This window comes from Clarias gariepinus, chromosome 15 (assembly GCF_024256425.1).
Source record: "Clarias gariepinus isolate MV-2021 ecotype Netherlands chromosome 15, CGAR_prim_01v2, whole genome shotgun sequence".
Taxonomy (NCBI): Eukaryota; Metazoa; Chordata; class Actinopteri; order Siluriformes; family Clariidae; genus Clarias; species Clarias gariepinus.
Window position 1 is genome coordinate 13,611,542 of NC_071114.1, and position 14,270 is coordinate 13,625,811.

General features: G+C 41.8%; 2 protein-coding genes and 1 non-coding gene across 7 annotated transcripts; 1 reads left to right on the top strand and 2 right to left on the bottom strand.

Moving 5' to 3' along the window:
- Window positions 1–55: 55 nt before the first annotated feature.
- On the top strand, window positions 56–8,560 carry btbd2a (BTB (POZ) domain containing 2a). Of its 5 annotated transcripts, XM_053513106.1 has the most exons (10): window positions 56–94; window positions 1,023–1,627; window positions 2,044–2,163; window positions 2,743–2,899; window positions 3,482–3,587; window positions 6,141–6,338; window positions 6,578–6,770; window positions 6,878–6,965; window positions 7,495–7,641; window positions 7,725–8,560. In XM_053513106.1, the coding sequence occupies exons 1-10, from the start codon at window positions 71–73 to the stop codon at window positions 7,884–7,886; spliced, it is 1,800 nt and encodes a 599-aa protein (XP_053369081.1). In that variant the 5' UTR covers window positions 56–70; the 3' UTR covers window positions 7,887–8,560. The 5 variants fall into 5 exon arrangements, with proteins under 5 accessions (XP_053369081.1, XP_053369080.1, XP_053369082.1 ...); XM_053513105.1 differs by lacking the exon at window positions 56–94 and having other exon boundaries at window positions 216–1,627; XM_053513107.1 differs by lacking the exon at window positions 56–94 and having other exon boundaries at window positions 216–1,537.
- A 196-nt stretch (window positions 8,561–8,756) lies between these two features.
- On the bottom strand, window positions 8,757–13,867 carry LOC128542890 (elongation factor 2). Its single transcript, XM_053513049.1, has 13 exons — window positions 13,769–13,867; window positions 12,582–12,796; window positions 12,294–12,475; window positions 11,991–12,202; window positions 11,671–11,849; window positions 11,482–11,587; window positions 11,013–11,265; window positions 10,706–10,901; window positions 10,222–10,588; window positions 9,790–10,143; window positions 9,520–9,702; window positions 9,267–9,399; window positions 8,757–9,180 (listed from the first exon to the last, which is right to left on the bottom strand). The coding sequence occupies exons 1-13, from the start codon at window positions 13,769–13,771 to the stop codon at window positions 8,987–8,989; spliced, it is 2,577 nt and encodes an 858-aa protein (XP_053369024.1). The 5' UTR covers window positions 13,772–13,867; the 3' UTR covers window positions 8,757–8,986.
- On the bottom strand, window positions 11,354–11,421 carry LOC128543528 (small nucleolar RNA SNORD37). The gene has a single exon (XR_008365750.1). It is a non-coding gene; the product is annotated as a small nucleolar RNA SNORD37 (small nucleolar RNA).
- Window positions 13,868–14,270: the final 403 nt, after the last annotated feature.

The window sequence follows — 14,270 nt, forward strand, 5'->3', positions numbered from 1 at the left end:
GCTGACTCATTAGGCAGTGAGGTTACAGGCAGCTTTTGTCCCACACGCACGCACGTGCACGTACGCACACATGCGCAGTGTGCCAGTTCTCCAGGTGAGTATTAGAAGCAGACATCCTAAAGAGTTTTCAAAGGAATGATTACCACCGTCTTTAAATTCACCGGTAAGCGTGTTGTTATTTTAATAATACAGCCGCGCTCTTTACATTGTTAGATTTTATATAGTTGTAACACTCTAGACAACTTTTTTCCCCGGAAATGTTGACATTTAATAATTTGACACCTATTAGGTACAGTCTCAAAAATTAGTTAAACCGGTAGAATTGTATTAAAAGATTTTTTCTTCTAAATGATCGTTGTGTTGTAAACTGGATAGTTTAAAGGTGTGCTGCTTGTGAATGCAATTTAAATCCTAACACTTTGCCAAAACACAGTTCGTCATAATCCCGTACTGGTTTAACCTCGGCCAGCATAAATAATACTTTTTGCTGAAACTTCCAGGCTTGGAATGTCATGTCAGTGCAAGAATTTTAAAACAGCAAATCATTTTTACAAATCATTAAATGAACTGCTCTGATGAGGAATGTTCATAGCAATTATTTTGGATAAGGTATTTTTATTATTTCAATAAATATAATTATGAATCATTGGTGTAGTAAATAACTAAAGAGGTTTTGTGTTAATGCTGTGATGCACACACAGATAAATACAATAAAATGAATACATTTACACCTTTGTGCAGTGGCATGTTGTGGTTTGTTGACAGAATTGGAAACATGTTAGAAATGCTATGTTTTCATTGTATATAGGCAATTACATCAGTCTGCTGCCTGACAAACTCTGGAGCTTAACCAGGGCTTGGAGACAAACACGAGGCGTCGTGTGTTTATATAAAAACAATGAATATTATATGTTATGGAAGACACTGAAGACAGTGACGGCAGGGCGAGACACCTCTCTCCGCCCTCTCGACTCATTTAGCCCGTATTTCTGGTTATGCGCTGTTGTGTGCGTTTATTCCAGCCCAGCCTGCAGTGCTCGCCGTGCAAGATGGCCGCGGGTGAGAGCAACAGCCGCTCCGCTTGTTTAAACCCGCCCAATTCGGGCTCGTTGGGCAACGCTCGGCCGAGCAACGGCGCTCATTCGGTGCCCGTCAGCAACCTGGGCTCAGGGTCTGCAGGGTCCGCGGGGAACGCTGATCCCCAGGCGCCTGGCCTAGACCGCGACACAGCGCTGGTGTCCGCGAGCACCGGGAGCGCGCAGAATCCTCCGCGGCAGCCCGCGCCTCACAATACGGCAAGCAGGGACGCCGCGCGCGCCGCCTCCAACATGAACACGGCGGCCACGTCGGCGTCCAGCGCGGCGGCGGCATCTTCATCATCCTCATCGTCCTCATCATCTTCAGCTTCTTCTTCATCATCATCATGTGCGGGCGCGTCCGCAGTCTCGGCCTCTGTCCCCGGCAGCCCAGCCTCAGTGCTCGTGTACCGCGAACCCGTTTACAACTGGCAGGCGACGAAAAGCACGGTGAAAGAAAGGTTCGCGTTTCTGTTCAACAACGAGGTGCTGAGCGACGTCCATTTTTTGGTGGGGAAGGGGATGGGAGTGCAGCGCATTCCTGCGCACAGGTAGGGCCGAAATGGGGCCAATGCAGTTCTATTAGTCATTTGTTTACATTTCTTTGTTAAATGTAAAATCAGCCATTGAGAAAACACAGAGCCCCGAAACAGACAGAAACTAGCAAGTGTTTAGTCTAGAATAATATTCGCTTATAGCTTGAAAAACTGAAAACGGTTTAACATGTTTAATTTTGCATATTGTAAACAGCTTGCGTTTGAGAATCCAAAAAGGAAATCCGCTTTTCTGCGCTTTCGCGTCTTTCTTTTCGGCTGGGTGATGTTTAGGTAAACACGCAGCTTCCGAGCTCTGAGTCTGAAAGTTCCCCCAGACTGTTTTACCTTTAAATAAGCCTTTACCCCTCAGTCGTCATTATTAAGACTTCATGTCAGTCAGCACACAGTGATGCATCTCTGCGTCTCGACAGATTTGCCCTCGCCGTTGGGAGCGCAGTGTTTGATGCCATGTTTAACGGCGGCATGGCCACCACCTCCACCGAGATCGAGCTTCCCGACGTGGAACCAGCTGCCTTTCTGGCCCTCCTTAAGTAAGAACACCAGCATTATGGGGCGGTAATAATGATCTGTAATAGTGTTACATCTGATCGTCTGTCTCTTACATGTCCTTGAGGTGCCCTTGACATTAAAGCTTGATCAGCGCTTGCACCTGAGTGCAAAAGTTTGCACACCCCCTTGGTTTCTCTGTTTATCTTTGAATTGTTGAAATTACAAGAACCACTGGATTTCTTTCCCACATTAATATCCTAACATCGATTAGACTGTTTGAGTAGCTTAAGGAACTGCGAAAACTTTTAAACTAAGTGTCCTCTTTGTGTTCTTCATTTTGTAATTTGGCTACATAGTTTTAGATTTGTAGAAGATTAAAAGAAATGGTTAGGTGAAATGAAAGTGGACACAGTTTCCAGCGCTTTTCCATTTATTCCACTTTAAATGCACAAATTTAGCCATGACCGGTTTAATTTTACAGTTTTTTAAAAAAATTATCCAAATAAAACACTTTGTGGTTTTTTTTGAAGACCACCAATCAATTACATTTTCCATTAATCTAAGTATGCTTTCAGTCCTTAGTTGTATATGAGCCATAACTAAGTTCTTACCCCTTACAGGTTTTTGTACTCTGATGAGGTTCAAATTGGGCCAGAGACGGTGATGACCACGTTGTACACTGCAAAAAAATATGCAGTGCCTGCGCTTGAGGCGCATTGTGTCGAGTTCCTGAAGAAGAACCTACGAGCTGACAATGCTTTTATGTTGCTTACCCAGGTAAGAGCTTAGTGGGATTTTCCATGACCTTTCTTCCAGGTGTGAACAAATGCAGCTCTGGTGTTTGCACAAGGGTGTGTGCATGATTCTGATAACTTTGAGTATGGTATTCATTTTAATTTTAAAGCTTATTATTAGAGAATAACATGCATCCCTAAAAGAAATTAAATGCATGCCTGGAAGTAAGTGATTAAACTTCCAAAGTTTGTTTTTAAGTTATAGACTAGCTATAACACGACCTAGTGAAATTTTACGCAAGATGTGACATTTGGTTATAGTTTGTTGATTTCTTATGCGAATCACAATGTTTTCTTTTGCATGCATGCTAATTATTGACTTGTGATTTAGCTTCAGGAATCAGCTCTGTTTAAATATTAATTACTAGTTATAAGCAAATGATATCATTATGTTAATAAAAAAAATTATATCATAATTACCACTTTACCTTGTCTGAACCTGGAGGTAATACCATAAACTATTAGAAAGAATTATACCGTAAATTCTGAACTACTGCTTTGATTCCCATTGCTTAAAAAACTTTTAATTAGACTATATGAAAATTCATATTTAATTTCTTTTTAGGCACGACTCTTTGACGAGCCACAACTTGCCAGCCTTTGCCTTGAAAACATAGACAAGAACACTGCAGATGCACTTGCTGCGGAAGGATTTACTGACATTGACCTTGGTAAATGTTGTTTTTTTTTGTTTTCACTAGCTTTCTTTCCCCCCTCTCTATTGGAGCTAATAGGAAAACTAACCTCTTTTTAAATTTTACTGAGAAACTGAAAACTACAAAAGCTGTGTATCCTGAATAATTTCCTCTTAATGCGAAATATACCAATACAACAGACATATTCCATAAATGTTAAATAAGGAATCTACAAAGGAATCTTATGCTTATTTATGATTCTATGGGGTTTTATTTTTTAAATACTTTTCTTACTACCTTTGGAGATGCTGATCTTAAACCATCAAGTCAATGTGAATTAGTCTTAAGTATAGAAATACAGTGGGATTATTACTGATAGTTGAATTACAGGGGATCATTACTGATAGTTATATAAAATTAGTTAACACCTTCCAGCCAATCAGATTTAAGAAACAATGCTGTAAAACATCTTTTTAAAACGGAGTGTTTAAAACATTTGGATTATAGCTTAGTAATTAGCTTATTAATTACTTTTATACCATTTTAGTGTCCTTCCCTCCTTTTTATTCGCTAAAAATAACCGGATAGAAAAAAGCTGTTATGTTAGAAACAGACCACAGACTTTCTCACTCATTGTCTGTACCGCTTTATCCTTAGACCACAGACACCTCAGCACATATTTATCAGTAACATGATTCCATCCTTAGGAAATTTTATGTTTCATATTTGTTGGTAAGGGATAATGGATAATCCACAAATCGCTCATAACATTATGACCACTGACTGGTGAAGTGAATAAAATTTCTCATATTATTACTGTTGCATCTGGAAGTGGGTGTGGTATATTAGGGAGCAAGTGAAAATTTTGTCTCTGATTTTGATGTGTTAAACTGAGAAAATTGAGCAAGTGTAAGGATTGGACAAGGGCCAGATTGTGTTGGCTAGACAACTGGGGTAAAGCAACTCCCAAACTTCAGCTCTTGGTGAATGTTCCCGATCTGCTGTGGTGAGAATTTACCAAAAGAGGTCTGAGGAAGGAAACCTGCCAAACTGTTGCCTCATTGATGCAAGTGAAGAGCAAAGGCTGGCCCATGTAGTTTGATCCAATAGAAGGTTTACTATATCTCAAATTTCTGGCAATGTTCAATGTTGATGTTACTTTAACACATAACGCGTACCCTTTAATGGAACCATTATTTCCTCTTGGCAGGGGCCTCTTTCAGCAGGATAATGCATATTTACTGACACAATGCAAAAATTGTTCTAGAACAGTTTGATGATCATAATGAGTTTGTGGTGTTGACTTCAGAAATTCGCCAGATCCCATTCTAACTGAAGATCAGTGTAATATGCTGGAAAAACAGGTTTGATACCTGGAGGACTCGCCTCACAACTTAAAGCACTTAAAAGATCCACTGCTGATGGCTACAAGCCAGTTAACAATTCAGTTCAATTCCATTTTATTTGTATAGCGCTTTTAACAAAGCAAAGCAGCTTTACACAATCAAAAGAATTATTTAAATGATAAGACTGTACCTGATGAGCCAGCCGAGGACGAAGGCGACAGTGGCAAGGAAAAACTGCCTAAAATAGCAATAGGAAGAAACCTTGAGAGAAACCCATCTTCATTTGGGAAAATGGATAGCAGGGATTGATCCGCATCATACTGTGTGAGACTGGAAGTTCAGTAGAACAGGAGATGTGTTAATTATTAAAGGCTCAGGTAGACTGTAGGAAACTCCAGTCCTGAACTATCAAGCAACTATCACAAGTCCTCAGAGAACAGCTGTCTGCATCAGCCGAAGACAGGACTGTCGTCGTGGAAAAGTGGAACACAGCAACACAGCACACTTTCAGAGATCTACTGGTGTCCATGTCTTGATGGGCCAGGGCTGTTTTAGCAGCAAAGGGGGACCTTCTCAATATTCTGAGGATGGTCATACTGTTATGACTGATCGTTGTATTGAGCTTAATATACCGTTTTTTAATATGATCAAAATATTAGCTTTTGTCATACTGTTGTTTCAGGCACATGGGTTAGGTTAACAAAGGGCAGTCTGAGGCCTCAGAGTGGCGCAGTTGGAAAGTGCTCGCCCTATCACCCGGAGATCGCGAGTGTAAAACCTGGGCAATGCTGTAACCTCTTGCAGCCAGAGAGACCTGATTGACTGAGCTCTCTCAGAGGGAAGGGATGAGAGGTACTCAGTGCTCCCACATTAATTACGGCTTTACAGCCAATCAGGAAGAAGCGCTGTCGCCCGAGTGTGTTACGCCGCCCCCAGCGGTGCGTGAGCGAGAAGTTCCAAAATATGCGGTCAGCTGGTGGCGAAACACGTGATAGTCTTCGGGCCTCCCGACAGAGTGGTAGTCTTAATGTGGGGGCCCCTAGTGTCAGGAAGGAATTGGATACAACTAAATTAGGGAGGAAATCGGGGGGAAAAAAACAAAGTGCAGTCTTCTAGCATTGTAGCGTTCTTTTTAATAAACTTTTGGTAAAAGTTATGTAAATATGATGGATGACTAATTGATCATACTTGCAAATATCAGATTATCTACATTATTTTATAAATGGTATTGTTGGTTTTATAGATACATTGGTGGCAGTATTGGAGAGGGACACACTTGGTGTGCGGGAGGTGCGTCTGTTTGGAGCAGCAGTGCGTTGGGCTGATGCTGAAGCTCAGAGGCAGCAACTGCAGCCTACACCAGAGAACAAGAGGCGAGTGCTGGGCAAAGCCCTCGGCCTCATCCGCTTCCCCCTTATGACCATAGAAGAGTTTGCAGCAGGTAAACATGCTCTTTGTTAGACATGGTTAGCCAGTGTTATTAATAATTAATAATTTTTAAAAAAGAGAAAACTTCATCACTTTTGTTCCTTTCACAGCTACATACTAAGTTACCATGTCGAATGAAATTGATTCAACCCATCACTACAATAAATTATTTCTTTAAGCACTTTATAACCCATGTTTCTCTAAAACACATTGACTTTTGTGTTTAACCCTTATTATTTGCATTTGTGTCAGGTCCAGCTCAGTCAGGAATACTAACAGACCGAGAAGTGGTCAGCCTGTTCCTGCACTTTACCGTTAACCCTAAACCTCATGTGGAGTTTATTGATCGTCCACGCTGTTGTCTACGTGGAAAGGAGTGCAGCATCACCCGCTTTGGGCAGGTGGAGAGCCGCTGGGGATACAGTGGGACCAGTGACCGAATTCGGTAATAACAGGGAAGGTCTAGGAAAGTATAGATGGGGCAGTATATGTTAATAAAGTCTTACTGTGATTATATTTGCTAGATTATCAATTATCCAACATTCTCCTTAGGTTTTCTGTCAATCGCAGAATATTTGTGGTGGGATTTGGGCTTTATGGCTCCATACATGGTCCAACTGACTATCAAGTCAACATCCAGGTACGACCTGTGCATTTTAAGTAATGTTTCTTACTTGTCCTACACAGGGACAATTCAAAATAGGTCAGAAAATATGTATTGTGTATTGTGTTCACATGATTTTTTAATATAATGACCGAAGCTTGAAAAATAGACTAGCTTGCTAAGATTTACTATAGTTAATTTAAGGTGGTATTTCTTCTTAAGCAGACAAGACCATCAAGAACTTAGATTGTAATGAAATATGTATTTATTTATATTTGTATCTGTAGCTTTTAATATTTCTAGATGTTCCTAATTGTATGTTATAGTCATATCAAGCAAGCCTTTAAACATAAAGTTTCTTTTTCATCAACATAAATGACTAAGGTCTAGTACAAGACCAGGTATGTAGTTCCTAAGGAGGTCAACACTGCATCTGCCTATTGGTGCATGTCCAACAGATCATTGCCATGGCAGTTAGTGCCAAATGGTGTTATTTATAGATACCAGAATGTCCTTGTAAAACCAGCCATATATAATATATTTATACAAAAATCTTTCTACACAGATCATTCATACAGACAGCAACACCATCTTGGGGCAGAATGACACTGGTTTCAGCTGCGATGGAACGGGTAATACCTTCCGTGTGATGTTTAAAGAACCTGTGGAGATTCTGCCTAGTGTCAACTACATTGCCTGTGCAACACTTAAGGTAGACTTTTGAGCCTGGTTGTAATGACTATTTTAAATAGTAAGTACAATGTAATTAAGAAAAGCGTCTTTGGTTTTATGTAGGGACCAGACTCCCATTACGGAACAAAGGGTATGCGGAAAGTCACTCATGAAGCTCCAGCTACAGGCACCAAGACCTGCTTTACCTTCTGCTATGCTGCTGGCAACAACAATGGCACTTCAGTAGAAGATGGACAAATTCCCGAGCTCATCTTCTACACATAATGAAGGATATCGAATTGTTTGATGTGTGGACTCCATCACTACTCATTACTCTTTCAGTGAAATGCTCTGGTGTACACATCAGCAACCAAAGTTTTTTTTTTTGTTGGTCTGAGCATGAGAAAACTACAACATACCCACGTGTTCATTGGGTATGGATTTGTTTTTCTACCTGTGTAGCACCTAATTGTATAAGGCTGAAGATATGACCAAATTGTGACATCTGGTTGGTCAGATGCAGTCAGTAGAGCTTTATGACTCAGCTTCTTGTCAGTTTAGTTAAACGGGTTAGAACTGGGTCCACATCTTGACTCTATTAATAGAGGTTCTGAGTTGCACTGATGCACTTTTGACCCAGATGCAATTGCAAAATGTACTTGGGCAAAATACACTACATTTGTTTAAAATACAGACTGTTAAGAGTTTGAGGCATATAAAAAATAAAAAACATTGGTGCAAAAGTAAGTTTACAAGGAATCCTGTTGAATTGTAAATGCCCTAGATAATCTTCAGTACAAATTCTGACAGCACTTGCATTCAAAATGCTATTATTTTGAACTGAATGGGGATGTCCTAAATGAATGTATATCTACTTGCAAATCTGTACTGCTTCATCATTGTAAGTGTTGTAAATATGTCATGAATGTTCAATTAAAGTCTACATTTGTGTGCTTTTAGTCTGGAATGTGTGACTGCTGTATTAGTGTAAATCTTTAATAGATGCACATACTCTCCTACTCTCATGCCCCAAAGCACCACAAACACAATGCTGTGTTGAACCATCATGCTGCTTAAGCAAAAGTAGTTTAACCTATAACTGTTTCATGCTTGCATACAAAAAAAAAAAAAAAAAAAAATCAAGAAAAGGCAAGATACAGGAGTTGATGTATTTAATACCACTGTAGCCCATATGCAAGTCATACCATAAGTGGTGAATAACCATAAAATGTCCACACAATACAATTTTTACTTTTCTTTATTAATGTTTAATGTTATCGATCATGTGTTTTTGGCAAGCAATAGTGCTCTTGATGTTCTGTACAGTCCAGTCCCTCAGGGAGAAGGCAAAGGGAGGCAGGGGAGAGATCAATGGGACAGGAGCTTTACAATTTGTCCAAGTAGTTATCTAGAGCTGGAATTCCTTCCTTGAGACCCTTGCGCTTGCGGGTTTCAGCTACGACCTGAGCAGGCTTGCTGGCACCATCCATGGGATCTCCAGGAAGAATCTGCCAGTGATCGAACACGCACTGTGGGAAGGCCTGGCCAGAGGTGTTGGAACGAAGGTCGGCAGTAAAACCTTCAGGGGAAAAAAAAAAAAAAATTACATTAAACATTAATTAAATCTAAAACGAAGAGTTAAAACATAAAAAGGACTTCACTTACCAAAAGATTCGTTGACTGGCAGGTAAGCCTTAACCACAAACATGGGTGTTCCCATGACTTGGGACTCTTCAAACACCAGGCCTCTCTTCCTATTCAGGACACCATAAATGCCACCAACAACAGCCTCAGGACACTGTGGGTGGAACAAATTGTCAGTGTTTGTATTATACACCAAAACAAATTTATCCAATTTAAAATGGCCCTGATCTTATTATACACTGGTCTACATAAGCATAATTGCTAGCCTTCTCACCTGGATCTCCACCAGGTAAACAGGCTCAAGGAGCCTGGGCTCGGCTGTCAACTGGCAGGCATAAAGCACTCTGCGAGCTGTGGGAATGATCTGACCACCACCACGGTGAATGGCATCGGCATGAAGTGTAACATCATGGACATCAAAGCGAATACCACGCATGTTCTCCTCACAAAGCACACCCTGGAATACAAGAAAGAGGAATACTTTGGATGAATAACACGATCAACACCCTTATGAGGTTCAGTTGAAAAATTGAGAAAAGCTCACCTCCTTGGTGGCCCACTGGAAGCCAGCCACCACACTGTCCTTGATCTCATTAAGGTACTGGACTCCTTTGGTTACATCCACAAGCATGTTGGGGCCAGTTCCATCAGGGCCGAAGCACCAGATCTTACGGGCCTCAGTCACCTCCCACTCGTACTTCTCAGCCAGATAACGGGCACGTGCCTTAATCTCCTGCCTAGCTGTGACGTCACCCTTATCAATATCCTCAGGCAGACCTTCAGCCAAGGGACGGGCCTTCATGAACAGACGGTTATGCTTGTTGGGGGACTTGGACAGGCACATTATCTTGGACTCATCAGACACGGTCTCTCTGTAGGATACAACTGGGTCGGATTTCTATTGGACACAAGTTAGATACAATTTAGAATAAAAGATGCACTTAAAAATAAAATTTTACAATTAACACGGCAGTACCTTCAGTGGAATGCAGGCATGGTCCTCTTCCAGATCCTTCAGGCAGATCTCAAGATGCAGCTCACCAGCACCAGCAATGATGTGTTCTCCAGATTCCTCAATGATACACTGTACCATAGGATCAGACTTGGCTAGACGTTTCAGACCCTCTACCAGCTTAGGCAGGTCGGCGGGGTTCTTGGCCTCCACAGCCACTCTCACCACAGGGCTGACACTGAACTTCATCACACGCATGTTATGGGCCTGTTCAAAGGTGGTAATGGTCCCGGTCTTCACCAAAAACTGGTCCACACCAACCAGACCGACGATGTTACCACAGGGCACATCCTCAATAGGCTCAACATAACGGCCCATCATCAAAATGGTCCTAATAGAACAGATGTCAGAATTTTTATGTCAAAAAAAAAAAAAAAAAATCCGCTCTGGACTCTACACATTCCTCAAAAACAAAATCATACAACACAAGGCATGACAACCAACCAACCTCTGAATGGGTTTGAGGTAAAGGTCCTCCCTCTTTCCAGGGGTGTAATTTGGTCCCATAATGCGCACCTTCAGGCCAGTGGATACACAGCCAGAGAAGACACGCCCAAAGGCATAGAAACGACCCTTGTCGGTAGTGGGCACCATCTTAGAGATGTACATCATAAGGGGAGCTTTGGGGTCGCAGTTCTTAATACCTTTAGAACAAATACGAGTTAAGTACCAACACACAAAAAAAAAAAAAAAAAAAAAAAGTAATGCTAAATACATGTCATATAATGTTCCAGGCCAAACCAAGCCTAACCTACCCATAGCAGCTTCATCATCTCCAGGTCCTTCGTACAGCAGCTCACAACGGTATTTCTGAGCAGTTACAGGGGAAGGCAGGTGGATGGTAATCATCTGAAGCAGGGCTTCTCCAGCAGGCAGCCAGCGACGCATAACAGCCTTCAGAAGAGGCTTGCCTTCCTTCTCCTTGTCCTCAGTGTCCAGCTTGATGTCCAACTTCTCAATCAGCTTAGCAGTCTCATCCTTCTTGAAGTTCATGATGGCATCGAAAACCTGTAACAAAATTAAGCTACAATGAAGGACTGAAAATTGAAAGCATGAAATCTTGTGCAGGTGTTAATGATTTCTGTGCAACAACAAATATCAGACTTAAATCTTTCATCACGAGACAGTCAGGTCAAAGTGAAGAATATTTACATCATCACGCACTGAAGCTAACAAAAACAAATCTACAGAAACAGCCATAAAAGCAACGTTATTTCTGCTTACTTTGAAGATGGGGTCCAGGATGAGCTGAGCAAAAGTTCTTGGGAGTTTCTTGCCATCGGGACTAGTAGCAGACTTGCTGAATTTTCCAGTTGCAGGGTCAAAATACCTAAACAAAAAGACAAAATGTGTTACAGAATATGTATCACCAATAGAATGCACCACCTTTTAATACCAGGCTCTAAGCCTTACCTGTCACCCCAGAGTTTCTTCATCATGTCCTCCACTTTCTTACAGCGCTCTACTGGTCCAAGTTGGGCATCACCCTTGGCAGCAAACTTCATCACATACATCTCAGCAAACTGCTTAAGGGTGAAGGCCCAACCGTGTAGTCCGGACCCAAATCCAACAGTCCCAACAACTGGATCAATCTAAAGGGAAAGGGCAATATTATTACCAAACTCACCTGCCAAAGGAGATTAAGAATACTGCACTGAGTGAAATTTGTTTAACATGATTACATTTAACACACACAAAAAATAATCAGGGAGGAAGAGGGATGCAATTCTCACCATGATGTTACCCATTGGTCCGTTCTCATCCTCTCCATAAGTGGAAATGATTACGTTCACATTCTCCACAATACGCTGGAAAGTCTGATACAGCTCCTCTGGGTCCAGCTGCAACTCCAGCAGAGCACGGTCCATCTTGTTCATCATCAGCACAGGCTTAATCCGCTCACCAATAGCCTGTCTCAGCACAGTCTCAGTCTGCACACACACACCTGGGGGGGGGGGGACGAGATCAGGTTTGGGCTTTGTGCCATATTATATAAAACTGGTGCATTCTGCTGCATGAATCTCCAGCCAACTTACCAGACACGCAGTCAACCACCACCAGGGCTCCATCAGTGACACGCAAGGCAGCAGTCACCTCTGAAGAAAAGTCGACGTGCCCAGGGGAGTCAATCAGGTTGATCAGAAAACCAGTTCCATCCTTGCACTGCTTGATGAAGGCCAAGTCGTTATCAGTGAGCTCATAGAACAGGGAGATGGCACTGTAAAATAAAGGAAATCATGAACTTGAAGAGTAACCCTCGACACAGAAAATTGCAGGAAAAAAGGTGTGTGTGTGGGGGGTGATTTGATGGCAATGCAACTCACGTGGATTTGATGGTGATGCAACGCTCCTGCTCATCCTTTCTTGTGTCCGTAAAACGGGTTTCTCCTGCACGGGCTGAAGCGATGATACCAGCCTTAGACACCAGCGAGTCAGTCAAAGTGGATTTTCCATGGTCCACGTGCGCAATCACAGACATGTTACGGATGTTGGACTTTTTGTCCATGATGGCACGGATCTGGTCTACGGTGAAGTTCACCTGATAGGACAAAGACAAAACCCATGACGTGACCTTAACTCATAAAATCTCTATAATTTAGGGAGAGAAAAAACACCTTTAACACTTCCACATATTTATAACGCAAGCAATGCAAGTGGGGGAAAAAAAGGAGGCATGACAAAGCCTCTGTGACGCAATTGGAAACGTGACAGTCCACAAGGTAGAAAGTCCATGCGAGACAGAAGGGCAAAACCCGGAAACATGCCGATGAGTCATAACCGGCAAATGCCAAAACACGCATATAAAAACCAAACCCTTTAATTACGAAATAAAGTAAACGTTATAGGTGAGATCAGAACGTCTTAATCCGATTACGAAACCTCCAACCACACATTTAGGATCTGTTACGTTGGGAAAAGCCGGATTCTCTGCGCCACATCAGCCGGTAACAGGCCACGTGTAACTGTGAGCGCCATACACAGAGCGGGCCGGCTAACCGTTATAAACATCGAACACATCAGATATTAACGCAATACCATTAGTCTCGGATTAAATCCTACATGATTCAACAATAGTGGACGGACGATCAATGTGCAACATTTTTGCGCCCGTAAAAAAAAAAAAAAAAAAAAAGATTAGCGAGGAAACTAACAGGTTTATCACTTAGCCGGTGGCCAACGCCTGGAAACACGAGCCCTGCTGTGTAGAAACCAGGCGCTATGCGCCATAGCTAATACAAAACAAAACGTGACAAAGATCTCCTATTTATTAAACTCATTACTACACTTTTAACAAAAGCTATCCTGTTACAAATTGAGCCCTCTCCGACACAGTAAGGCCCAACACCGAAACACAATAGGGCTGCCATTTTGTCTTGCTAACGCACTAAATGGCAGCCCGGTAACTCAAAAATATACATCTACAAAATTTGTGAGCGTTTAAATCGCCAAACAAGGTTGTAATATAGATCGCTGACAATATAAATGTCTGATGAATAACACATATACTCACCATTTTGACGGATGTTGTTGGATTCGCTGTGTGGAGAAGCTGACACAAATTTTACACTGCCTACCTCACCAGGGCATAGGCAGGGAAGAGACCGCTGACGTCAACACGTAGCAATATATAGCAAGGCCGCGTCATGCGTAACGTTGCGTGGCGACGTCGGGAAACGGTCGCTTTTCAAACAGTTCCGTTTAAATAACTAGTCTTCTACAGAGTCCATTCGTTTATGTCCTACAAGATGCTCCTATAAAGGAGTTAAGTCTGCGTTTGAGATGTGTCTCTAAACTGTAAAACCACAGTGTGACGTGAAATGCCAATACGGCAAAGTACATAAAAATACTATTAACTTTTACTCATACCGTCAAAAACGGCCCATTTGAAGAAATTGTCATAATAACATAAAAAGAAAATAGGATTAAGATACGCTTGTGTAAATTTAGTGTAATTTCATGATAGAAGATTGCGAACTGGCTCACCACAATACAAGTAATCGTTTTGTGTATAT

What these genes read in the sequence shown, in the direction of transcription:
- btbd2a (XM_053513105.1), top strand. Translation starts at nt 996, where the DNA reads ATGCGCTGTTGTGTGCGTTTATTCCAGCCCAGCCTGCAGTGCTCGCCG. An exon ending in CTTTTATGTTGCTTACCCAG is followed by an intron (nt 2,900 to 3,481) that starts GTAAGAGCTTAG and finishes ATTTCTTTTTAG; the next exon opens with GCACGACTCTTTGACGAGCC. An exon ending in CATAGAAGAGTTTGCAGCAG is followed by an intron (nt 6,339 to 6,577) that starts GTAAACATGCTC and finishes CATTTGTGTCAG; the next exon opens with GTCCAGCTCAGTCAGGAATA.
- LOC128542890 (XM_053513049.1), bottom strand. An exon ending in TCCTGGACCCCATCTTCAAA is followed by an intron (nt 11,266 to 11,481) that starts GTAAGCAGAAAT and finishes ATTTTGTTACAG; the next exon opens with GTTTTCGATGCCATCATGAA. An exon ending in TCCAGTGGGCCACCAAGGAG is followed by an intron (nt 9,703 to 9,789) that starts GTGAGCTTTTCT and finishes CTTGTATTCCAG; the next exon opens with GGTGTGCTTTGTGAGGAGAA.